The 27882-nt window shown below is 37.4% G+C and overlaps 1 protein-coding gene across 4 annotated transcripts; it reads right to left on the minus strand.

The window, feature by feature from the left end:
* LOC117135704 lies at nucleotides 1-27633 on the minus strand. Of its 4 annotated transcripts, XM_033296120.1 has the most exons (8): nucleotides 25663-27632; nucleotides 24044-24157; nucleotides 17847-17942; nucleotides 16091-16267; nucleotides 15722-16039; nucleotides 15462-15659; nucleotides 10337-10780; nucleotides 1-127 (listed from the first exon to the last, which is right to left on the minus strand). In XM_033296120.1, exons 1-8 carry the CDS (start codon nucleotides 27376-27378, stop codon nucleotides 17-19), a joined length of 3174 nt encoding a protein of 1057 aa, XP_033152011.1. In that variant the 5' UTR covers nucleotides 27379-27632; the 3' UTR covers nucleotides 1-16. The 4 variants fall into 4 exon arrangements, with proteins under 4 accessions (XP_033152011.1, XP_033152012.1, XP_033152013.1 ...); XM_033296121.1 differs by lacking the exon at nucleotides 24044-24157 and having other exon boundaries at nucleotides 25663-27633; XM_033296122.1 differs by lacking the exon at nucleotides 10337-10780 and having other exon boundaries at nucleotides 25663-27633.
* Nucleotides 27634-27882: the final 249 nt, after the last annotated feature.

Below are 27882 nucleotides of genomic sequence, written 5' to 3' on the forward strand. Positions count from 1 at the left end.
TTGATACTTTAAAGTTTTAATTGTTTACAGTCTTTCTACTTAAGATGTATTTGCTTTTAATGAAGACTTGATGACTACTTGATCGGTTCCATAAAAGTTTCTGTTGTCCAGTCTTCTGCATTAGTATCTGTAAGCATCATCCAAATTAAAAATATTAATTTTTAAATTAAAAATAACGTTGGTTATAAAATAAAATACACTTAAATCAGGGAAAGAGGGTCATGGGAAAACCACAGCTAATGTACAAATGCAGATTAAAACATGTCGAAATATCATATGATTAAATTTATTAAACAGTAAATATGGTGGTATATAGCGATTTGCACCATTTAACTTTACTTTCCTCTCAAAAATAAAAAGTATACCGAATTTTATTCATGCTTCAAACTTAAAAACTTTTCTTAATTATTAATCTGGCTGCATCTCAAAACGTTATCCGCATTAATGTCGACGTAAGTATGGCTTAAAGCTAACTATTTAGTTTTCCGAAATGTCGGCATTCATACAGACAGGCAGATGGACAAACGGCCCTGGCTGCATTGGCTAGGTGATCCTAATCAAGAATATATATATATATTATAGGGTCATGTATGTTTTCTTCCCCCTGCAACATACTTTTAAAAAATCTGTTCCATAAATATTATGCTGAACATATGTGATATGTTGTTGATCGTTTTTGTATACTCGGACTTTGACTCGCCTTTCTAACTTTCTTTAAGTAGGTACGGCACCAAATTATGCGTCACTAGAATATTATTCTGTCATTATGGCATACCGAACTGATCAATTGATGTGTATGTCCAGACCTCACAGATGAAGATAGCTGAATCAGTAGAATGTATCCCTTAAAGCAAATATCGCCAAAAATAGGTTCCCTCGTCGCATTCGTCACCACGACTTAAGGAGGGAATTTTTATAAAATTTTATAAAAAAAGTCATAATCAAGAAAGAGTTCAATTCATCTCGACATTGCAGAAAAGCTTTTTGCCACGCCCACAATCTGCCCAAAAGATAGTCGGCGAAGTCGATTATAGCATTTTCCCTTGTTATTTTTTACACGAGTACACAGTGGTTGACTTAAGTGGTTTTGCAAGGCGAGAACTACAAGTACTGTACTCTATGAATGTATTTTTTTTTATTTTTTTAACAAACAGCCTAGTGCTTTAGATGGGACTTTTAAAAAATGTTCACCGATCTTGTGCTAACTATAACTCTGCAGTCCTTTTGAACCTCTTCGGCCTCAAACCTGTGTTTTTCTTTTGTTTTTATCTGTTTATTGGCGACAAATACGGTATCACTTTTTTCATATGATATAGAATTGCTTCTATTTTTGTTCCTCTTGTCATCAGTGATGTTTTGCTTGTGTTCGATAAGACCTCGGATACCTTTTTATGGTATGTTGTCTAAAATTTGCCTATCCCTGATACGGACGGTCCATACTTCCACTTATGATAGAACTGCTCCAGTGGCGTCGTTTAACGCGTCAGTAAACTTTAATAAACTTCCTACAATAGGACTTTATGATCTGGAAACTCTTCAGTTTCTTTACGTTGGTAGGAGATTAATTTCCATGACGTCTTTACATAGCCTGTTGCTACGAAGTGAGTCTTTTCGAGGTTGACTCGGAGTTTCGTTTTTGTTAGGTTGTCGAAGACAGCCCGTAGGTTTTTCTAGTGACTTTCATAATATTCACTGAAGACGATTATGTCGTATAGCATATTTGCCAATGAACATAGACGATTATTCTTTGAAACACTGCTGGCATGAAGATCTGCTGAATTCCTGATGGCAGGTCAGGGTAGGGATAACTGTTGGTGTACACCGGGTCTAATGTGCTGGTTCGAATCTTAGCCCTAACACACGTTTTCACGGCACCTTCGGGTGGAAGTGGCTCAAAACTTCTGAATACTCGGCTATAAAAGCGGTTAGTGTCTCTTGCTCACTTAGAGCGCATCGCATACAGTATTGGGTGCACGTTCAGAGTATTATTTTTTCTGTCGATCACGGCGTTTAATGGAGTTAAGTCTGGGAAGAAGGTTAACAACAGTGTTGTTAACAATTGCTTTGAAAAATTGCTCGGTGAGGCGATGCGTGATTTTGGTATCGCCCGCAGACTGGACAGAGAAGGTTAAGGGTGTTGTTTCTGGAGCTTATAACATTTCTGTTAGCACCGGTGTCTATTGGGAATTGTAACTTGGTCCATATTTTCGTACCATACTCTAAGTATGGTACGCTAGAGAGGAGTTGACCATAAAATTTTTAACCCCGCTATTAATGCACTCTACCTTTTCGACAAGGGTATTTTGATCGTTTTCTGAAAGTTTCGGTTCTGTTGCCTTTTTCGGAATGATAGTCGTAAACCCCCCGCAATTCGGTTCGGTCCTTAATTGTACGGTGATCAGGAGCACTATATTGGGGAAGAGGTTTGTCGATAGTTGGAGTTGAAAGATGGTTCGGAAATCTTGGTGTAGGCTCCTTGTCTCCATTTTCTGTAATTTTCTGTTTAAGCAAATTGAGAACGCCTCTTACACGCCCGTCGCAGCTTTACAAAACAACAGAAGTCAAGAGACATTGCCTCTAAGCCTCTCATAAATGTATTTAATGCCTTTTCCCTGTGTCCATGAAAAGCGTTTCCATTTTCGCGGAGACATTCATGCTCCTCAGACGATTAATGATAGGAGAAACAATGGTGTTAATTTTTAAGTAGAAGTCCTCAAGTGGTTGATTTTCCTGATTCATTCGTGTGAGTTCATACTCGATGGTGCCTACATATCGTTCATCGCCATATCAGCACGCCCTATAACTTTTTACCGAATCTGAATGTGGATCGACCTATTTTTAGGACCTATTTTTAGGAATCCCCTCGAAAGTTAGAAGGCCTTCTCACAATCCGGCAAAACCGAATACTCCCTTAGGTCGAACTCAGTGCTTGCGTCAGGGCCCGTACCTCTTCCGCAGGGTACTGATCCCAATTCCGACTTTCTTATTTTCTTCTTTACCTCCCTGTTGTGCTAATAAGCTTTTTATTAGCTGTTTTCGCTGTTTCGCTTCCAGGAACTATAAAAGCTAGAAGGTTGAGATTCAGCATACAGGTTCTAAAGAATCAAGCAGACGCTGCCTGCTCCACATTTTGGGTTTCTAAAATCGTACCTGGAAGGAAGGAGGTTCGCTGTGCGCTTTCATTCAGCAATTTCCACCGAGCACAACGTGGCAGCTGGTGTTCCACAAGGTAGTATCCTCGGCCCCCTGCTCTCCTGCCTGTATAGCCACGACATGCCGCAGCCGGATGTAAGCCTTTACGGGAAATTAATGTTGGCCACATTTGCCGATGACGTGTGCGTCACCTACAGGTCCCGATGCGAGCACGACGCAGCCGATGGTATCCAGGACTTTGCATACCGGTTCTCGGAATGGGCAAGACGTTGGAACATTGGCATCAATAGCAGTAAATCCAACAACGTCTGATCCACCGCCCGTCTGCATCGAGGAAGCCCCCGTACCACAGCCGAACGCAGCAAAGTACCTTGGAGTGCTTCTGGATCGCAGACTCACATTTTCCAAGCATGTGACCGACATCAGAACGCGCCTACGTGCTAAGGTGGCGAAGCACTACTGGCTACTTTGTTCGCGCAGTAAATTGTCGCTATCCAACAAGCTGACAATTTACAAACAGATCTTAGCACCAAACTGGAAGTATGGGTGCCAAATCTGGGGCTTGGCATGCGACAGCCAAATCAAAAGGATCCATGCTATTCAAAATAAGGTAGCAAGACTTATCACCGGCTGCGAGTGGTTTGTTCGAAACACCACCCTGCACAGAGACCTGAAACTCAACGGTATTTGACGAAATAAACCAGCACTCGAGCAGATGCCATGACAGGCTGGAGCGCCACAGAAATCGGCTGGCCAGCGCTCTAAACAGATCTCGCCCACCAAGGAGGCTCAATAGAAGGCAACCGAGGGATCTCATTACCCGATCTCCTTTGACAAGGGTCAGCAGAATCTGACGCTTATCTTAAATCCTATTTGTTATTGTTATGTAATTGTAGTAAAATTACTGTAAATTTGAAAAAGCTAACTATAGTTAGCAGGCGAGCCCAAATGGGCTGAATTAATAGATAAGAAGGACACAAAGGGGCTCCAAGACTTCCCCGTATGCCTTAATAAATAAAAAAAAAAAGAGGTTCTACAGATATAAACGCAAACCGCAAAACTGCCACGCCCACACTTTTAAAAAATGTGTTGATAATTTTATTTTGTCTTGTAAATTTATATTGACTTGCCAAAAACTGACACGACAACATTTTTGAAATATGCTTGGTTATTTTTCAATTATTATATTAGTCTTGTAAATTTCTATCGATTTTTAAAAAATCTTTTTGCCGCACCCACTAGGTGGTCATAACTTTGCATTTAAGTTTAATATGTTATCACGGCACCATATTTGAAAGCTGTCTAGATCGGATTGTAAGTCCAAGTGCGAAATTTCCTTATGCTAGAGGCATAAATTAATATCTTCTGCGTAAATAAGTACACGCGAATGTTTTATTACTAAGGGGAGGTCGTTAATAAATAAGGTAAAAAGAAGCGGACCAAGGTGGCTTCCTTGTGGGACACCGGATGTGACTCGGAGAATACAAGATCGAGAATTTTTAAAGAGGACTTGTTGTGTCCTGCCATTCAGATAGCTTGAAATCCAATTTAGAAGATCAACAGGGAGACCTATAAGATCAAGTTTTTTTTATTAGAAGGTAATAAGTCAAATGCTTTACTAAAATCAGTGTAGATGACATCTGTTTGAAGATTATTTTTGAAACCCTGTATTACGAAAGAAGTTAGCTCCAAGAGGTTAGTGGTTGTAGATCTGCGTTTCATAAAACCGTGTTGACACGGTGATATGATTGATCTACAAAGGTGCTGCAAATGAGGAGTGATAACATTTTCGAAAAGTTTTGGGATAGCCGACAATTTAGAGATTCCTCTGTAATTGCTTGCATCCAGTTTGCTACCTTTTTTGTGAAGAGGAATCACAAAGGACTCCTTCCATATATGAGGGAATTGTGAAGATTCCAAAGATAAGGTGAACAGTTCCAGTAGAGGCTTGCACAAGGCTTCCGCACAGAATCTGAGCACACAGCCAGGGATTCCATCGGGACCTGGCTAATAGACCGGTTTAACACGCTGAAGATCGTTAAGCAGTGAGCTTTCGTTTATAGTGGGGCAAAATATTAGATTCGACTTAGATACCGCATAAGAGTATGCCTGTTCGGAATGAGGTAAAGTTGAATATGTTGTTTGAAAAAACTTGGCGAATAGATCGGCTATTGCCTGATCCGATGTAACCATAGTGTTTTCAAAAAATAGCGAGGAAGGGTAAGAACTTGTTTTTCGCTTAGTGCTAACGAAATTATAAAACTGTTTCGGATCCTGTGCAAACTGGAACTTACAACGGTTTAAATAATTTTTGTAGCACTGAGCATTAAGCACGGTAAAGTTTAACCGAGCGCTTAAATATTTACAAAGGATGGACTTAGAACCGGTATTTTTAAATTTTATATAGAGTCTGGACTTTACATTTCTTAGGTGTGTCAACTCTTTATTAAACCAAGGAGGTTTAGAGATTGACGGATAGCACATCGGAACACAAGAGTCAAAAAATGTTTTCATTGCGGTATAAAACATATTAATGGCATCCGTCATTATGTTGCAGGACTAAAGATCGGACCAATTAAAGCCAGCTATAAAATTGTTTAGCCTCCGAAAATTTGCCTTGCGAAAACAGGGAATTCGCTTTGTTGACTTATCTGAATTTACTTTTAATACCGTACCTAAGTCGATTTCCACCTCGAAAGTAGGATGATATTGATCTTCAGGTTGAGTAAGAGGTACTACCCTGTACAGAAACACACTTTCAGGACTTTTTACAAGACATAGATCCAACAGTCGACAAAAAGAGTTTCGAATATAATTAACTTGCGACAACGATAAGTCGAGCAAGCCGTCAATAAAGTCATGTTGTGCTAAAGGAAGAAAGATATTCGAATTTTCTTCTGGGGACCACGTTGTGCCAGGTATATTAAAATCACCCAGAACTACCAATTGGTCCCTGGCAGAAAGTTTATTCAAGATGGACTGGATAGCGGACAGATGATTCTGATATTCTGGGAATTCAGAAGATGGCGGAATATACGAGCACGTAAAATAAACTGATCTGTCGGAAAAAGACAGCTTTACACATAAGAATTCCGAGTTACGGGAATCGTCCAAAAGTAACTCCTCCGACGCGAGGGTAGATCTAACCGCAATTAAGACTCCACCTCCCCGTCTGGAGGGACGGTCATACCTATATATAGTGTACATACCTCGGAAGACTTCGGAGTTAAGTATCTCCGGCTTTAACCAAGTCTCTGTGAGCACTATAATATGGGATGCACATGAAAGACTATCACAATACAATTTGATTAATTTGCTACGCAAGCCTCTAACATTTTGATAGGAGATAGTAAGATTAGATATTAGTTTTTTTAAGAAGATGAAGAGGCGAATGATGCAGTAGTCTGGCTTATACTTCTGTTTATATATTTGTGAGTTCGTTTATTGTTATCTTGGAGAGCATAGTCTACGTGGTTTTCCTTCCCTATCAGGTATTTTACCGTAAATTCTTACTTTTCCAAGTCCAACCGCATTCTTATGAGCTTGGACCTTATATTTCTTATTGAAAATAGGTATGTAAAAGGAATGTGGTCACTTTGTACCAAGAAATACCGACAATATATAAAGGCAGAAAATACAATTTGCAAACAATTTCTTGACAAACTGTATATGGTTTGAAATTATTTATTTCCCAATGAATGGCTGCTAATTCTTGCTCTGTTGTGGACATATTACTTTGTAGTAGACCTCTGTTATGGTCTTGATATAGTTTCGCTCCACATGCTTGCTTTCCTGAAATCTGGATACGTAATGTGTTGGTTTCATTAATTCCTCTTTAAGCTATTCGCATGCCTCGTGGCACTCAGTTGTCAAATTCAAATGGTACGTTCTTCTTGCAAAGCCACGTTAAGAGAAGTGATTTTTCTGAAAAATGTTGAATGAATCTTCTGTAAGTTGCAAAATGCGAATCATCTAGCTTCGCCTGCATTTGCTGGTTGGGGTTGTTTTTGATTTCATAGAATCATCTGGAGGAATACCTCTATCTACCTTTCACTTGTGACCCAAATTTGTAACTTCTTTTATAAAGAAAGTACTTTTTTATGGATGTAGTTTTAAATTATGCTGTCTACATAATTTAAAAACGTCGGTCAAATTCTTAAGCATATGCTCTGCCGAACATCCTATTAATACTAAGTCATCCATATATGTACATAAATGCTTGCGAAGGCGTAAGCCTGTGAATGCAAATGTCATAATTTTTATGAAGGGATCGGGAGTTATTTTTTAACCAAATGGTAGCACCATGTACCGTTATGCTGTTGAAGTTGATATTATATTTCTTGACCTGTCACCTAGTTTTATTTGATGAAATCCACACATCAGGACTACGCACGAGAAATATTTAGCTCATCCCAATTAATCAAGAATACCTTTTATTCTTGGAAGACGAATTATCTGCTAGCATCTTCTTGTTGATTTGGTGATAGTAAAAACCTATTCTTCATCGCTTTTCCGCCGATTCAGGTAGGGATTTCTTGGGTACCAAAAAAAAGTTGGATGTTATATTCTGATATAATAGATGGCTGGACAGTTCCTTTGAATTTCTGGCTTTTGAATTTTTGGCATTCTGTAGTTAGTGATGTATACAGGAGCTTTATCATTCAATTACAAGTTTTGCTTATAAAAGTTATTTACTACATAATCTTTGTTTTTAATAACTACCGAAATTTAAGAAGTATTAATATAATTTGCGGATTTGCGGATTTCTACATTTGCATTATAAGCATCATAATTATGAAACTTTTAGCTCTTCATTTCTTTATCATTATTTGTGTTTAAAAGTTCCCTTCCAATTATTTTAAATATTTTAAATAAATATTGATCTTTTGTACGACTGAACGTATTATAGGAATGTTTTTGTCTAACGGTAAACCAATCTTCCTGGTCATGAAGTTCTAAATTACATTTGTATTCGTATATAAAATTCAAACCATTTATATCATCGACAGTAGTCGAGATACATTAGTCACTTTGTGGGAAAATAAATTACTTAATTTATTATTTCTGCATTTGCGCAGCTAGATATCTGCACCTGTATCTATTATTAAAGTTACCGTTGAATTGGTACTCATATTTTTTAATATAATAAAAATGATTAAATTTATAAAGCCTTCTGTTGGTTGTTTCTGAATACATTCAATTTATATTTGCGTTTTATAAGTAGTAGATTTTCTCAAAGCCTATTAAAACTATACTTTTGTAAACTAATTAAGCTAAATATTAGTAATACAATAAACAATTATATTACAACATCGTCGCAGAAATCGCACACGTCGTGTACAATCCTGCGCAGGGTAAAGACTTGTTGGTCCAGCGACCATAACGATAATTCTCCCGCAAGTTCGGCCCTACTGCATTGGAGAAGTTCCAGCACGGAACTGTACTCGCAGTTCTCGGATTGGCCACAACAGTAATCATGTTGTTGTCACTCGACTGCCACTCGCCAACTCTCCACTCGTATGTGACCCAAATAGATCATGCCGAGTTGACTGTCGTCACGTCGATATCGCTGTGGGATCAATAGTTGTCGAACGTGTACACCTCGCTTGCCTGGTTTAGGAGATCAGCTCCTATTGCCATTATCCATTCAGACAGCAGCTCACCTCTGGTGAAGTTTGCTAGTCTATCGACGCTGCGAGAGAGTTTGCTAAGCCACATCAGATAGTGGCAGCGGGAGCGGTGACTGACAGGGGTCCTTCAGCGACGTAAACGCCTATTCCAGTGTTCGGGTACTCCGTTCGATGCCAGGACAGTTTCGCTTAGAAGACTGATGGCTTCTACGCCTGCCTCGACAGGACGTCTTCGAGGCACTGATGGCGATCATGGCACTCGGGCTGCTGTCGCTTTCCATGGGACTTATCCCGATAGTGGCTCCTTCCGTCGACTCCAGCATCTGTGTGCTCACTGTCACGAGATAGTTTCTGTAGTGCTCGAACTCCACCTATTGGTAGAGACCAACTAATACACCGGTCTGGCAACGCCGAATCGTTACCAAGACACAGACCGTACCAGTGACAACCAACAATCAGCTTATTGCTGGTAGCGCAGTCACGAACCGAAGACCCAGCTGTTAAACAGCTGACCCAAGAGCTCACCTGGTAAATCGTGCTGTCCACAATGGAAAATTTTCAATAATTAATTGCAAATAACTCACAAACCACACGCTTTTTACTCGCGAATATACGAACATTATTTCACCGGAGCACTAAACCCCCGATTAGTTTCTTAGTTCATGCGGGTCAATGAAAGAAATATCTAAACATTTTGTAAAGTATGACGTTTATTATAAAATTAAAGAAGTATTCCCTCTTTAAATCGTGTAGAAAATCGTGGTGACGAATGCGACGGGGGAACCTTTTTTGACCCGTGCGGGCGATATTTGCCTTAAGGGATACATCCGACTGATTCAGCTAACTTCATCTGTGAGGTCTGGACAGTATGTATGCTGAATCTCAACCTTCTAGCTTTTGTAGTTCCTGAGATTTCGACGTTCATTAGGACAGACGGACATGGCACGATCGACTCGGCTATTGATCCTGATCAAGAATATATATAGACTTTATATGGTCCGTAACGATTCCTTCTGCCTCTTACATACTTTTCAACGAATTTAGTATGCCCTTATATTCTACTAGTAACGGGTATAAAAAACGAAGGTGTGTGTAGTACTAAAGTTAGTGGAGATGAACCCTGCGAAGTAGGTCTGTAAGCTCCAAAACTTTAATTGATGTTGATCTCCATTTTATAAGACCGTACTAACATTTTGTTAAATTTGAGATACAAAGGTGCTGTAGGTTCTTCAAAATATTAAGTATAACCGTCATCTTACAGAAGTTTAAATAATTGCTTGTATCCAATTTGTTACCTTTTTGTGATAAGGAATAAAAGATGTCTTCAGAATGAGGTAGCAAAGAGTATGTTTTTTGGAAAAACTGGGTAAATAGATCGGCTATTGCATTATCTAATGTTACCGCTGCATTTGGTAAACATAATTAGAAGTAGAAAGAAGTGATTTTTACGATTTGGATCGTACAACCGATTAAACAAATACATTCCTCCTAATTAGTCTCACCATGTTAACTAAAAAGAATGTATTTGTTTGGAGTTTAATTGCATTACTTACCGGGTTAATTGTTTTATCTTCATCAATGTCGGAACAATCAGAGCTCCAACTGTTTTTTTCGATATGATCTTGAACAAATGGACCATTTACAATATTTTGATCTGATAAGCACGTTTTCACGCTTCTGATATTCGTGTTCCGGTTGGAATCATTAGGAGGCAATTCACAGCATTTCTTGCGCCCTAATGAACAATGGGTAATGTTGGGAGCTTCGCAAGAACTTTTTTGCCATAGACTTTGATTTCGTATGTTGTACCTCGCTATTTGATCGCCTTTGAGCTTTTCGAGTTGGTTAAATAGCACCCTTTTAATCTCGGCAACCCACATCTCTTTTACACCGATTGTCGATGCTTGCAGCGTATAAACTTCCTGGCGCCCTTTGAGCCATACTTCAAATCGTTTTGCATCGCCGCTCACGGACTCAGTTAAGCCAATTTGAGACATCTACAATGTATTACAATGTTTGGTAATCAACTTCATGCATATTTAACAAAAGTATTATTTTATTATTGGTCATGTTAAACAAGTTGTACACTCTGTGTGTAAGCGCCGGAGAAATTTACAATTTAGAGTGCTTATTTGAAATCTTTTTACCAGTTCCAACCAAAGTATTGTACTTATTTGTGTACTTTCTGTCCAAACCGCTTTTTAATGTTTTTTAGTAACAATTTATTTAAACAATTTTAATTTATTTTATTTACCATTTCCAAATAGGTTTATTAAATGTGGGACAACAACTACGCAACAAAAAATAGTGTAATAACGACTGCAGGCAATAATATAATACAGCTGTGTTCATAAAAATAGCAGTGCTTGGGACCTGCGGGTTTAGGATAACAAATTCTTATGATTTACAGTTTTAATGGTTTAATGTTTTTTTTTATAATATCATTAGGTATTTAATTTCAAACAATTCAACAAAAGTTTCACTTTTATTTCTTCAATAGTTTCCAAAATATAGATTAAAACAGCATAATAGACAGAAATTATGATGTTCACTGTGCAGTGCTGTGAAAAACTAAAATAAAATTTAACTTGACTTAGAAATAACTTAGTTTTTCTTATTAATGTTTTAATTAGGGTCTAATACCTGGTTGGATAGCCATTGTTAACCAGCACAGCCTTACACCTACGCGGCATAGAGTCCACTAGGTAACGTTTAGACGTCGGGGAGGTTTTCGACACATATTGATTAATGTCCCCCCACAGGTTTTCGATCGGGCTTAAATCGGAAGTTCGTGCTCCCTATTCTTTTTCGGGTGAACCAATTCTTAGCCGATTTGATTCTGTGTTTCGGATCATTATCCTGTTGGAATATCCATGTTAAGGGCATATTCCATTCAGCATATGACAGTAAGACATCACTAAGTATATTTACATATGCGTTTTGGCCTATAATACCATTAATCATATGTTATAGACTCATACCATTGTAAAAAGAAAACAAGCTGTAGGTCCTGTGGGGGGAGTCTCTTTAGTCTTCTCCTTACATTCTGCCATAAAAGGATTCTAGCTAGCACATTTGGATGCTGGCTCAGCATGTCTTTGTAGCCTAGTTTTTGAATGACGCCACCAACCTACTCTATAGCCAGATCTCTTTCTTTGTTAGTAGTACGCATGTACCAGAGAGCGTTCCACATTCTTCTCAGTGTTTTACTCTGAGCTATACGGATTTGGTTTATGTGCGTTTTAGCAGAAATTCCATAAGCTTGAAGGCCATATCTCCAAACCGAGCTGGGGATTGTTTTATATATGGCGACCTTGTTCTTTAAAGAGAGCTTTAACCTAGGAGACATGAGCCACGACACTTTCGCAGCTTTTGACAACATAGTATGCTTCAAAAATGTAGTTTAGTTTCCTGTCCAAGATATTTATAAAGACTCTTATGCTACAAGGGCGCGTCATCAGTGTTTACAGTTTTGACTGATCCTGGAGTTGGCATATCAGCAGTGCACAAGGAATACAATATAGGGCCGAGGGCGTTGTTTTGGGGGACCTGCGTAAATCGGCCTTTTCTATGATTTGATACCGTTTACAGTTACACAGATCGACCTTTCCTTTAGAGAGCTGGTGACAAGATGATGTAGTTGCCGGATAAGCAAAGGCTTTAGCTATGCAAAAGACGAAGAGTTGCGCCAAGTTCGCTGAATTATAGGATATCGTGTGTTGCACCTCACTGCGAAGATTCTTAGGTACGACTCAAGGAGTTCATGAGTGGACCCAGGTAAGTGTATGCATGAGAGCTACATTAAGGAATGTCGTGGTGCAATATTCTCTATGTCTGAAGCCTAATTTTACTGATGTTATTCTTTTAAATTGCTCGATAGTTTCATATTTTTCTCTGAAGCCAAATTAATGGGCTTCCATAAATTGTGAGCTTCCATATATGGTTATATGCGCGAAAGAAGGCATTTTTCGAATAATTTGGACAGGCATGATAATAAACTTATTGGTCTGTAAGATGACGGAATCGTGTGATCTTTCCCGGGCTTCAGTATCATTATGATAATAGATTTGTTTGTATCCGAGATTTGGGTAGTATCCGAGACTTACTATTCCATTGAAGAGTTTGCCGATGACGTCAATAGCACAGTTCGGAATTTCCTGAATCCTGGATTTTTTACTGGTGACGGTTTCAATCGGAGAGCTTAGATTTGGGTGTCCCCTCAACAAGGAATGCTTTGTACTAGTTGGCGACAGTTTTTCGATATATTTTAGTTGTGCATTTTCGGCATCTTTTTTCAGAGCCCGGTTTAGTGTGAGGGTGGCATCAGTTAGGCGTTGCTTTGAGCATAGCGATTTTCTGGCTTGCCTTCCCCGTTGCAAACACCACTTTTCCAGAACTATTTGTTCAATTTTCAGGTTGGTTTTAAAGTTCTTTATTTCCACATTTTGTTGTATTTATGTGACGTCAGTATGTAGGGGTGATCTGTGATTTCTTGGCTTTGAAGAAGGGTTATCAAGACCCGGTCGAGCCTCGGCGCTAATTAGATCGCATGGGATATTGTTTGGCACCACAATTAGATCTGGAATCTTTTTGGGGTCTGCCGGCCAATATGTAGGGCAGCCGGAGAAACATAGTCCAACTTATTGCTGGTGAGCTGTGCGATAGAAAGTATTACCCCTTATGTGGACGTTAAATCTGTGAGGTGCGTCATCAGCATGACGTCGATGTGTTTTACATTTACGAATTGCGTTATTTCAAGTTTATGCCGTGAAATGCATTCCACATGGATATACGTAGGTTATAGCCTATATATACGTAGGATAGCCGTTACTCAGCTAGTGGAAGTGAGAACGAGAAATTTCATAATTTTTTTTTGAATCGATCGAAATTTACAGGACTAATATTATTTAAAGGGGTGGGTGTGACCAAAGACACTAGAATAACAAGATGCGTAACGTCATACAAATTTTTGGCACGCGATTTTTTGCCGTGGCTCTAGAGGTGGCTCCAGGCTCTCTTGAGTTTTTGTTCGAGAGAGAAAGAGCGGAGAGCGCTACAGCAAACAGCTCTTTTCTACGCATACAGTGATAGCAGACAACTGTATGTGTGTACACATATGCTCATGCATTGTAAATTTGACAAAATATGCCCTTCACCTTAGAAGTTCGTTGACTTTAAATCTATATTATTTTGATCAATTGGCACCATGTGAAAAATTCTTGTTTTCATTGCCTTAACGTTATTATTATTTAAATAAAGCTTAGAAATAGTAATAGACGAATCTATGTACATCACAAAATAAATTTCGAAAATGACTTTGTATTAGAATACTTGTCATTAGGGTATTCAGTTTGCGACGTGAGAAAAATTAATAAGGCAGTGATCGTTGAGTGCTTGTGTCCGCACTTCGTGCCTCCAGATATGACTTTTGCAATAAACAGTTTTCATATTTTTATTAATTTTTATTACTTAAATTTTTAATATTTCGGAAAACAAAGGGCACCATCTGATCTTTTTATTAATATTTGTAAAATACACATTAAAGTTTTTGAAATATTTTTAAAAGTAATAAAAAACAAATGTGTATAAAAAAATTTTTTGTTGAGCATTAGTGCACAAATAAAAGTAGTGTATATATATTACACATAATTAATTATCAACATAAATATAAATATGTAAAAGGTAGCTAATTCGAGCGGCGATCTTAACAAACGAATTTAAAAAATTTTTAAATTATAATAGTCAGGGCGTGAATTTTTATTTTATTTCATCATATTGCTACGAAATTGGCCAAAACTTCAAATATGTAAATTCGTTTCTTCAATCTGAATTGATTTCGGCCCGAAAATCGTCTTCTAGCACAACACGCACACATACGCGTTCTCGTCTCTTGTTTTTACTCACACAAGCAAGCAAATTCTATTTTTAGATTTCTTACGCTCTCAGCGTCAGCGAGCGGAAAGAGAGCAAATTTTGCCTTCACCAAAAAAGTGGCTGCATAGTGCCAAACGAATGTATGGCCGTTACGCATCTTGTTATTCTAGTGTCTTTGGTGTGACTCATTTAGAAACGCTGATCCTAAGTCTCTGGAAGCGGCATGCTTATCTCAACATTCTAGCTTTTATAGTTCTTGGGAGCGAAGCGTTCATACGGACATGGTCATTTCCACTCGGCTTTTGATTCTGATCAAGAGAATATATACTTAATATGTTCGGAAAAGCTTATTTCTGCCTGTTACATACTTTGCAACGAATCTAGTATACCGATTTACTCTTTGAGTAACGGGTAAAAATATCAATTAATTTTTAAACAGTGTGTGGACGTTAAAGTGGGTTGGCATCATGATGAAACTGTATCAGGCCTTATAAAGATTAATATTAATATGCACCTCCCACTAGCTAATTACCGGGTATCTAAGTATCAGGAAACTCGACTATAGCGTTCCCTTTTGCAAACATTTAATTTACAAACGTATGCTCTGTTATTCGTTTTATATAATAATATAATATAATAATAATAATAATAATAATAAGAATAATAATATTATTATATATAATAAAATATATATAATAATTATAATACAATCTCCAATGACATGCAAATAAAACTGATATGGCGCTTTGCTTTCTATGCAAATGTATTAAAATATAACATATTTACTTGCATGATATGACTCACCTTAACATCGCTTTTAAATTGATAGCTGCTTTTGTTATATCCCGATTTTGATGTTTGCTTACAAAGCAGCAAAGACTTTTGATATAAAAAGATATGCCGCCGTTTTGGCTTCATTCGAAGACGAATGTCCTTTTTAGACTCTATCCATACCTGGAATGAGTCTTGCATCAAAAGTTCACCCTGCTGCGCTAAATCACCCTTGAAAACGCAATTAATATCTTATTTATGATATATTATTTATTTGAATAATAAATACCTACCGAAAAGCCAGTTATTGAAATCTGGTGCATCGAATCGTTTACGCACTTCAAAACGATTAACATACAGTCCAGTGCCTTTTTAAGTTCATTTATGCAGCTATCGTTGTCAGTGAAGAGCAGCAAGTCCTTTAAAAGAAGTTGGTATTTTGTAATTCTCTGAACTGGCTTAAGCAAATATGCAGCCAGAGGAAGTTTATGACCAAGTCCTATTTGACATTCTTTGAAAAACATATGAGTATCCACTAAGGTTTCACGTAATTTCTCTGAGCGTTGTATATTTTGACAATAAAATGAGTATAATTGATAAAATGTGTCACGCTGTAAAGTAAATGGTTTTAAAATGTATTTGCATAATTTGATTAATCGTACCCTTTTAACAAAGCACAATGCAACTCGTTCAGTGACTGATATACAGCTTTCAAGGTCCTTAAGAAAAACATCATTATGAAATGAGTAGATCTCATCAAGGTTTCCGAACAGCACATTTGCTTTACCTTGCAGACTGGCAGGAGCACTTTCATCCGATTTCAAGCGATCATAGTAGCCCTAAAAATAATTAGTAATTTTAACATATTTAATTACTCTGACTTATATGAACTGTGAACTTTAATAGTTAAAAATCCTGCTTCCAAATTGTCGCGGAACGGATAAGTTGGCTACCGATAAGTAGTTCAGTTATTTGTCAACGGTTAAGGGCACTCGGTCACATTAAATACTAAATGTATGCATTTTTATAGTTATTGTAATTGGTCACATCGATTTACTTAAAATTAAGGTACTTTGCGCGCCAGATCAGTTCGTTTGACGATACCAATAGTGAGGGAAGAGAAACTGCGGTACGTAAGATTCAGAATAGATATAAGTTGAAATTTGTAATGCCTTTAAAACTGTATAATATTCCTATAGAATAAAACTATCTTCATTTGTGTAAGACAATGAGTGTTTAAGGCATTTCCTGGGTATTGTCGGCGGCTCGACACAAATATTTTAATTATTGTGTTCCATTTTCGTTTTCCAGTTTTCGAGCATATAAAGTATATATATTCTTGATCAAAATCAATAGTCGATCAAACTAGGAAGTTGAGGTTAGACATGCCAATAAATTATTTCTCACGCCCAAAAACCGTCTAAACTACGCCTACACTTTTGATAAGTGGTATGGAATTTTACATTTTGTTATTTGCCATGCCAATTTCTGACGATATGCCAAATTATGTTTGGCCACGCCTAGACGCTCTTTTGAAAATTAGTTTTTTTTTTTTTTTAATTATTTTTCTTACAAGTTTCTATTGATATGCCAAAAATAATGTTAAAGTTTCTGCTTCGCACTCCCACTAGCTGACTAACTGGTATCTACAAGCTGGTAGATAAAAAACCGTTTCACTATAATGCATGTCTACCGCAGCCAAGGAAGCGATATTTTTAAGCCCACTCATCAACAGAATATGCTGGACTTTAGGGGTTTTTAATATTTTAAATCACAATCAGAACACTCAGATTGACCAGTCTGGTCAATAGTGGTTATATACAAATCGAAGTGATCCCAGTAAAGCATTTAAATTGTATTTATTGGCTAGGCATCATATGAATCCAATTATTAAATTAAAATATTGTTACTTTGCGGGCACGCGTTGAAACTTTTGGTTTTATTTGTAAAGTAACATACATTCAATTATAGCAACCGTGCAAGAAACAGACGACAGAAAGTATTCTTTATAATTTCATAGGACCTTAACCTTCGTTGCGACGGGATTTACCAGAGCGAAATTCACTCAAGGAATTTCAGAATTCCGTCATGTCCAGTTGTTTGCCCACAAAACGCAAAACGTTTACACCCCCTCTTCGAAAAGGTTTACACACTTTTATAAACTTTATTTTTATTTTTTCGTATTTTTATTAGTTTCAATAAACGTCTTAATGAAAAATGTTTTTATATTTTTTCATATTTTTATTGTAAAGCTTTATCGATTTGACTAAAAACTATACATAAAAATATTATGAAATTTCGCGTTCGCATTTCCACTAGCTGAGTAACGGGTATCTGATAGTCTGATAGTCGGGAAGTGGACTATATCATTCTTTATTGTTTTACATATAATGCGTTTTTAACCAATATATTTCTTACCTTTAAGATTGACGCTATTTCATTAACGTAGATTTTCTCCGTTTCAAAAAGTTCCTTTAAAACATGACCACGTCTGTGTCGTTGCATTTCTGGGTCCTAAAAAGTATAATTTTATATTAATTAAAGATAAGTAATGAATACAATTTAATTTACAGTTGCTAATATTTTTGCATTATTTCGATTATATTAAAAAGAAAGAGTTTAATCCAAGGTACAGAATCCACACCAAGAATCATAAGACAGCGAACATATGGTAGTTCTTTTTTATATTTATTAAGTTAATGTTAATAAAGCAAAGATTTATGTAGTTTAAACTTTAAACACTGTGGGCAATGGGCAAACGCTGGACTTCCATCCAAGTGATATATGATCCTCGACTTCTGAATGGTCAGCATTCTTACGGTGCTCAGCTACAGCCACATACATGAATAAATGAATGGCATAAGCATGGCACAACATGCCTTCCTTAGCACATTCTAAACCCATATGCATAAGTAATATATACAGCAGCAGCGCAGCCCTTCGCATTAGGGCTTTGTTTTAAGCAATTTAAGTAAAAAAGTTCATTCAATAAAAATCCAGAGCACCGACCAGAGGAGTCGCTCTGTTATCTTCAAAAAGAATTCAAAACTCTAATCATTATGGACACAGCAATAATATAACACTGATGTCTCCCTAAGACACCTAAAACCATTATAACTGGCATAGAGAACTCTAGAATTGCATAAAACTTCTAATCATCTTAGAGTGGACGTTTGTTTACTTTTCTAGCTTTTTAATTTTCTGGATTTTCTTAAAAGTGACATAAAATCGTTAAAACTGTAAGACGTGGCCTTATAGGTTTGCTGTTGATATGCGTTGAAACATTCACTTGCCCTCCTACACCCAGAAAAATTGAGAACGAAAAAACACAAGTCGTTTGAGCTCAGCTTGTTCAGTGGCAGTTAATTTCGAGACGAAAAATATCTTAAAAATCTTGCAGCTTTGACGATTCAAAATAAAAAAAAAAAGGCACCTGAACAAAAACGAAAACAAGAAAAAATATGCTTTGTCCTTTTTTGTCTGCTTCTATCGTTTTAGTCATTTGATTTTCGTTGTGATGAATTACTAATAAAGAATGATGACTTCATCATTAAAGCAATTTAAATTTAAGTATTTGAGGGCGAGGGTCACACTGGACCGAGCAGATTGGCCACAGTAATTCAGGGAAATGCCACGCACACTCAGCCCATCCGACAACGATCGGATGGGGTAATAGTTCTGGTAATAAATCGCATCGGAGTCCTGAGTCGTCTCTCGCTTGTGGCGGACATTAAACGGGTTTCCAAGTGATCTCTCTCGCTTGTGGCGCATCTTAAACGGTTTCCTAAGGGATCTCTCTCGTGCTTGGGACTGACCTTCCACGGTTTCTCAAGTAATCCCTCTCTCGCGTGTGGCCGACCTTAAGGTTTCCCAAGTCATGTCTCCTTCTCTTGTGGTTGACCCTAACGGGTTACCGATTAGGCAGGAATTAGACGCTTGCGGCGGACCTTAACGATTCCCCTGCTCTGGCCTGCTCTGCTCTCTCTTTCCAGCCCCTTTACCTCTCGGGACCCTTGACGCGTGTTCTCGAACTTCCGACTTTATTTTCAGAGTATTTAGTATTAAGATTAATTTTCTTATTATACCCGTTACTCGTAGAGTAAAAGGTATACTAAATTTGTTTAAAAGTATGTAACAGGTAGAAGAAAGCGTTTCCAACCATATAAAGTAATCCAAGAACTCAATAACTATAAAAAGACGGCTGAAATTGATAAAGCCCACAAACTGCTCAAAACTGCCTAAACTTCGAGAATTTTACAAAATCGAGTAGTTTAAGGCACTTTGTTACGAACTGCTTTCCATTTCTTATGGCAGTGCCGCTAGCTAAGACTTTCACAAGGGCGGAGTTTCGATACGAACACTAATAATCAAACGGACAAAATAAGGAAAACAAAAACATAAATTTAAATAAATTATGAAACCTTAAAGTTCCGGTGGCCGCAGATGTTGTGACCATGCGCCCCCGCCCATCTAGGATGCCCGGAGTATCTTACGGACATCACCCATTATAAATACGTCGGTGTCGTTCCAGGCGAATATGATAGCTCCAAATTCCCTACACTGAACACTCACTCAAACGTTCTGGAACGTTTTCTCGTTCTCGCTAATTATGAATTAATTTTAACATTTATTTACATTTTCCTCAATACCTTCATCAGACTGCGATCAGCCTTGATAGTCGACTCCTTCTGGGAACGGTTGCTTGCACTGGACTACAGGAAACGTACTTACATACGTATGGCGTCACCTAATCCTGGGGAGCTTCAAGGGATAAGACGGGACGTGCGAACCAACGTGAGTATGTGCTGTATTTCCCCTGTCAGACTAACTAACTTTTCGCGAATTGGCGGCAGTTGAGCGGCATGCCGAAGTAACTTCGGACTCGCGATTGAATCCGGGCAGCTTAATCTAATGAAAATTGTGTTTATACAATTATTTACTGCTATTTAAATATTTATATAGATTTATGTTCTGTTGGGGCTATAGGATAGCATGAATAACATCAATGGGAACTTTGTTCATACATTGTAAGTTAAAACCCGGTCTGACAGAGTTTGATTAGTGGTGTCTTCTACGTGTTCTTGTCCGGGGATCTGCATTTCGCGGTGCCGTGTTGCCCAGTTACCATGCTAGGCTGTTGGGGTGTTATTAAAGTCTCTATTTTGGTCACCTCCTGGATTTTGTCTCCTATTTTTGTGACCTTAAGATCACGTTCTATATCAGAGTTCGTTATATACCACGGAGCACCGGTGATCTTACGCTGGGGTTTCGTACAGCGTAACTAATTCGAGCGTAACGTAATTCGTAATTCGTAATTTTTTAGCTGGGCTTTGGCAGCTTGGATAGCATAAAATAGGACAGGACTATAGATCCTAACATTATTTTCCAAGGACAGCTTCCAACTTTTTTCCACGCTCTGAAGCCGGTCACGCCAACACCTTGGAAAGATTTTTAAATTTTTTCTCATTTTATTTCCCAATATCTATCGATATCCCAGAAAAATTAGGAAATTTCTCTTTCGCAATCACACTAGCTGAGTAACGGGTTCCATTTTCGCATTGATCTATGAAGATATGAAACCACTTTTCGTCGTACAAATTTTTTTGGATCTCAAAATTTTTTACACTCGGCGAAGTGATAGTAGCTCAGGGCAAACTCGTAACAGTTTGTTTTAGCTCTACACTTGGAAAGCAATTTGGAGTAGTCTTTAGAATTTTATGATACGCTGGATATATTGACCTATATAAGAAAAGTAATGGTCTTAAGACAATGATGGAATAATAGATGTATTTTCACAACACTACAAGTATCATCAGTTAAGCCGATCTATATGCCCCATCCATAAGGAATCTCGAGATCTATATCTACAGCTACTAAAATTGAGGTTTCAAGGTAAATCTAGTTGATGTCGATGTTTCTACTTCACCACGCACAAGCACTGAAATCTTCAAAGCCAACGGTTCAAAATCCGCTCTTACAATTGACAAATAAAAACAGAATAAAATAAAATAATCAAAATAGAAAATTTGTTCCAAATAACTTTTCTGAGATCGCGACGTAAATACGGACGGACAAACGGAAATGGCCAGATCGAACCGGCTAGTGATCCTTATGCAGAATAAATATACTTTAACAACAAAATAAACAAAACAAAATGGTTTTTGCACTATCGTTAGTATCGAAGAAAAGCGAAAATAAACGTCAATTGGAATTACTCTAGATGGAGATTTCTCTGGTGTAACCCATAAACAGTGATACGTTTTATAAATTTATTAATTAATATAAAATAAAGCAGATAAACTACTCTTGCTAAACAAATGTATTAGTTTTTGTTCATTAAGAATAAAAGAAAAAGGTAATTTTGAATTAATCATTGTGCCAAACGAATCTGTGGCATACTATCACAGTTCAAATTATTGAATTTAGAATAGGCGATTAATAATTTAAGCTGTCTAAATTATAAACAGTTCAAGTCACAAATATTATCAATTGAATATCCTAACCCAATCGAATGCAGCCAGTTAAATACAAGTAAAATGTGATTTTTTTTGTTTACGGGAAATTCTGGTACGCATTTTTGGTTAATTTTAAAAAACCTGATTAAAAAATAGGCAAGCGTTAAGCGATTTATTTGCGAAGACAAATGAATTCGAGAGCTTTCTGAGACTGCGATCGTATTTAAGAGGCCTAGGAACTATAAAAGCTAGAAGGTTGAGATTCAGCATACAGACGAAGAGTAATTTGGTTGACCCATGTTGTCACGCCCAAAAACCGCCTTAAACTGCCACGCCAACACATTTCAAAAATGTTTTGATTTTTCGCGTTTTGTTGTTTGTCTTTACAATTTCTATCGGTATACCAAATCTTTTTGGCCACTTTCAAACAGTTTTTAAATATTTTTTCATTTTATCGACTAGCAGATCTGATAGTCGGTGTAAAATATAACAAGTGTTGTGGCAAAAAGTTTTTGGACAAATCAAGGGACAAACAATAAAATGGACAAATATCAAAACCTTTTCTAATAATGTTAGTGTTGCAGTTTTGGACACTTTGTGGGCGTAGCAACATTTGCAACATTTAAAAACTTGCGCTGCGTCTACGTCTCTGGAATCTACATGCTTAATCTTAAATAGCTTTTGTAGTTCCTGAGATCTCGACGTTCATACGGACGGACAGACGGAAATGTCCTGAACGATTCGGCTATCATTCTAATTACGACATACTTTATAAAGTCGGAATCCCGTTCTTCTACCTGTTACATAGTTTTCAACGAATCTATTATAACCTTATACTGTACGAGTAGCAGGTGTACTTGAGTAATATTAAATAAATGTTTAATTAAATAATTTGTATTGTGGATTGGTAATTGGGATCGAGATCATTCTTCTCAAAGGGCCCTTCCTGCTACTGATATCGGCTCGTCTCGATAGGAAGAAGACATTTTCTCAATTATTGAAAGTCAACCTGAGAATGTTTTTATCTCGATCTAAGATGCTGAGCATGAGTCGATCTTGACTAGATATTAAAATGGAAAATACTCAGTGTCATGTCATGTGTACACATCTTTAGTCGATTCCGAAAAAGACATTATGGATGCCGTGCACTGCTCTTAATTTATTTTTCAGTTGTGGTACCGCCAGTTGGTGTTCATTGTGTTCCTGACAAAGATCCCTTTCAACGCAATGAGAAGATTCAGAAAGTTTTTAAATCCCCCGCCTCCGACGTCACGGATATCGTTTTCATTTCTGCCAGAATTCCTATTTCATTACCCTTAATGTTTTTTGCCACGTAGCATCATTATCTACACTACTCTCTGCTAGATTCGTGTTCTTTATGGGGACATTCTTTCGTGCCTTGCCGCAATGCGCTACTCAGCTCTACGTCTATTTTAATAGCTTTGGTTTGCAACCGTTAGTTCGTTTTGTTAATTAGCGATATTTCAAGACCCCGATTGCTTCATTTACATTTTTCTTACTGCGACAAGCCATGTCCGGACTGCCAGCACAAGTTGGCCTTTCAAAAACACAATATGCCCCGCAGCATCCGGCAAATGATCGCCAGGAGTCTTCAGCTGATCAAAAGAGGGTAAAAAATATCAAAAGATTTCAAAAGTTTACGGCGTTCGAGTGGGCGTGGCAAAAAGTTTTTTGGCAAATCGATAAAAATCTACAAGACTAATATAATATAAGCAAATATCAAAAAATTTTTCATTAACTTGCTCTGTGTCTATGTCTCTGGAATAGCTGCTTGCCTAATCTTTCCATTCTAGCTTTTAAAGTTCCTGAGATCTTTTAACTTTTTAACGAAACTAGTACAGTCTTTTACTTTAAATGTTTGGTTAAATTTTACCGTGCTTACTTGACATAGACACAACACAAGTTTCTTTACTTATGTTGCCCCGCCCACTCTGACGCCTTCAAAATAAAATTTTTTGCCACGCCCAGTCTAACACCCGAAACACACTTTTAAAAAAGGTTTTGATATACCGAAAACACTTTGCCCTTCCGACGCCTACAAAAAGATCAAAAACATTAACTCCCTCAATATTAATTTTTTTTGCATCACTAATGACTCTATTTCCATTTAAATTTGTATCCGACTTAAAAGTTAATTACCTGCGGACTCTTAAATATTTCACTGGATTTTGGAAGATGCGTTATATTTAAAGAGCCAGTGAAATAAGTGGTGCCATCGGTGATTCCTTGAGTTACATCATTTATATCCTCAGTCTGCAAGATAAATTGAAAATTAAACTTAAAACTCAAAAAAAAGAAGAGAAAACGAAAGAAAGAGAGTTTCCCGACTATCAGATACCCGTTAAAAGTGTGCATGCAAAAGCTAAATATCATACTTTTTCTGGGATATCCATAGATATATAAAATGTTTGTCGGTTTGGCGGCTTTAGGGCGTTAGAGTAGTCGTGGCAAATTGTTTTTTGGCAATTCTCTAGAAATTTACACGACTAACAAAATTATGAAAATATATCCAAAAATGTTTCAAAAATGTGTTTTGGACGGTTTTAGGGCATTAGAGCGGGCGTGGCAAACCATTTTTTTTGCAAATCAATAGAAATTTACAAGTCTAATAGAATCTGTATGCTGAATCTTGTTTTCATACGTGCAGACGAACAGACGGACATGGCCAGATCGACTCGGCTATTGATCCTGATAAAGAAGATATATACTTTATATGACCGGAAACGCTTCCTTCTGCCTTTTACATACTTTTCAACAAATATAGTATACCCTTTTATCTTACGAGTACCGGGTATAACAAGAAAAAAAGATCCTTGACTAAGAGATAGCCGTTACTCAGATACTGGAAGTGCGTGGGATACATTTTTAGAATTATTTATGCCTTACTATTAAACGTGACAAGTAGAACAGGAAAAATTATCGATAGAAATTGTGAAAAACAATTTGGGCGTTAGAGTTTTGGGCGGTTTGTGGGCGTTAAAAGGGACGTGGCAAAAATGTTTTTCGCAAATCAATAAAAATTTACAAAACTTAAGTTTTTTGGCGAACTTTCCAATGGCAGGTTATCATACATACCAAAGCAACAAAACAAAAAGAACTCCAGTTTTTGATAACATATAATTCGATATCAATTTTATTGAAATCTGACGTCTACGTCAAATAGCTGCTATAGGAAAGATCGAACATTATTTGTAAATAAGCCTTTTTCGTCATTATATTTAATTTTGGTTTTAATTTGATAAGCATCGGAAGACAATAAGACAATATCTGCCATAGAAATAATTGAAAAATTACTAGATTATAATGGAAAAGAAATCTTAGAGCTTCGTTGTTTGCGGTCATAGATTGTGTATATTATATATGTACACATATAAAAATATATATATAAATATATATGGCTATATGACTACTAACACATGACCTAGCGAACTCCTCTCTCAATTGCATTGCTGACAAAAATTGTATTACAAACGATATATACGTATATATATATACATCACAATTGTTGTTGTATATTCAGAGACTGCACTTAAAACGCAAACGAACAGCAACAGAAAGCGTAATCAAAGTTTCCCCTTTTATGACACCAATTTCTTTTTTTTTAAGTAATGTATACCATCAAATTTTTAAACAGAAACTTGTGTGAAACAATTGCAAATTTTATCAAAGCAGACTTTTTGTTTTGGTTCGTTGTTACAGAATTTCTCACTTTGTTTTACAAAAGTGCACCATCATCTCTTCAGTTCTATAATACTAACCTTTACCATAAGAATTGCTTTCCGTGTAAGTTTTTCATCTGCGCCGCTCTCATGTAGGCTTTGTACGTTTTTGGATTTTATGTCAACGCTTAAACCTTCATCAAAGTATGAACCACCATCATCATCATTACACAAAGACTCGCTGCAGCAACAGCTAGATGTTATGTTTTCATGAAAGTCGTCATACTCCGTGTTACAAAAAACACCTTCAACTGCATTTAGGCAATCCTTGGAAAGGTCGTTTGGCGGACTTGCGATACATTGGTATTCATTACATTCGCAGCAATCTTCTTCTGAACCGCACATAGAATCGTTGTTTAGGCAAGACCCATCGCAACTAGACAACGAAACAGAAGCGCTTGATGATAAATCAACGGATTGTGGCCTAAAAGACTTTCTAAATTCATTTAGGTCACTGTGGTCATCAGTGGGAAAAATAGTTTCACAATCTCTATTATATGATCTCATAAATTTACAAGAATTCATTTTGCTCATAGATACTAGATAGGGATCGTTCTTGTAGGAGTTTCCGCTGTCATTGAAATTGTGATCCTCTTCTCTTATATTCAGATCATTTAATTTGCGCTCCAAGTCAATGTTACACTTCTTTGTGCTTTGCGCGGCAGCTTTAAGCAATTCATTGGTTGTAGCCTTAATTAAATTCTTTTTCAAAAAGTTCTGCAAATCGTTTGGGTCCCCATGGTCCCTTATTTGTCTTTCAGATTCCTTGCTCAGATGCAGTTTTTGAATATTTTCGTAATAATCATAGTCTACGCTGTGGAAAGGTTTGCATTGCTTGCTAGGAGGAACTTTGTTAAGAACTGCTTTGTTATGATGTAAGCCTTGGGAAATTGAGCAAGTTTTGTAGTCGCACTTTATATCGGTATAATTGGTCTGGGGACGTTCTGCTTCTGCAATGGACATCTTTCGCTCGGTGGTTATCAGCGGCCGACGATTTTTTTTATACGCACATTCTAACTTTGTTGCCTGGTATAGAGTTCTCCCCTTATATTCTTCGGGAGGCGACTCGGAGCTATAGGCGCTTACTTTACTGCTGTTACTGACGTCCCCAATTCTTGAGTTTTTAAATACCCAGTCTGGCGAATGTTGATCGAAGCGAGTTTCGTTAAGTTCCGTTACTGGCTTAAGAATTTGGGCCTCTGGTTGTAGATGAGTTCTTATCCCGCAGGTCTCAATGCGTGCGATGCGATCTGCTCGCGATTGAATTCCGCCAGCCGTAGTCAGAAAATCCGAATAGTCACACTGGCCTTTTAAGCTACCATCATTTTGATAACCAGCCTCTGTGTTGGCATTGCTTAGATTGTGGCAAAGGCAAGAGGATTGTGAGAAATCGTCCGGCGCCTTGAGCATTGACTTATACTCCTTGTCTTCACTTTTGTTCAAAACAAATCGCAAAGAATAAACTTTTGGTTCACTCTTAGCGGTATCAGGGCAGAGACTTCGACTGGTTTTATGGCTATTCTCGGGTTGAGAAAGATTTCTTAGTTGCCGGCGGTTTCCTACAAAACGAGTCTTTTTATTACGACGCGCAGCGAACTGTGGCTCGCTCGACCTGTACATAATAGCGTTCTTGCCTTCGTGTATATAATGGGTCATAAGCAGTTCCATTTTGGGTACATAGGCACCGCCGTTACGGGAATCTGAATCTTCTTCCATCTTAGTGGGGGGGTGCATTTGCATTTTGGGAGCAGACATATTTTGGTCAAATGGTTTGTGATACAATAAAAAGTGTTTCGCGCCTGGCTTGTTACTAATTATTTTCTTGTAACATTTTTAAAAAGCTGGTGCTTTTGTTCTTTTCACATAGAGAAGCTGGGTTTTTTACACATTTATTTAAACAAAATCGAATACGGTTTATTTGGTGGAAGCCAGGCACTCGCCTTTGCGTCCAAAAACATTCCGACGCGACGCAATGTAGTTGCTACATCAAAAGATCAAATCACACTGTTACTGCGAAAGCAAGTAACAGAGGTTGCGCTCTCAGTGATTTTACATCCGCTGTTAGAAACTACTGTTAAGGTCTGGTATGTTCCCCAAACTGATGATTGGGATAGATTGTTTGAAAAGAGAGAGTTCGACCAAATTGGATGTTAATACGGTGGGGTATACTTTTTCAGAAAAGCTTTTTTAAAAAGTGTATTTTTAAGGTTAACATTCGCAATTTTGAGAACATTATTTTAAAATATGTATATATAAAAA

This window comes from Drosophila mauritiana, chromosome 2R (assembly GCF_004382145.1).
Source record: "Drosophila mauritiana strain mau12 chromosome 2R, ASM438214v1, whole genome shotgun sequence".
NCBI lineage: Eukaryota > Metazoa > Arthropoda > Insecta > Diptera > Drosophilidae > Drosophila > Drosophila mauritiana.

Excerpts from the sequence above, each read along its gene's own strand:
- LOC117135704 (XM_033296120.1), bottom strand. The coding sequence starts at position 27,378 with ATGTCTGCTCCCAAAATGCAAATGCACCCCCCCACTAAGATGGAAGAA. Across the intron at positions 17,943-24,043 it reads AAATATTTAAGAGTCCGCAG|GACCCAGAAATGCAACGACA; the intron begins GTAATTAACTTT and ends TATACTTTTTAG. Across the intron at positions 15,660-15,721 it reads TTTCAATAACTGGCTTTTCG|GGTGATTTAGCGCAGCAGGG; the intron begins GTAGGTATTTAT and ends TGCGTTTTCAAG.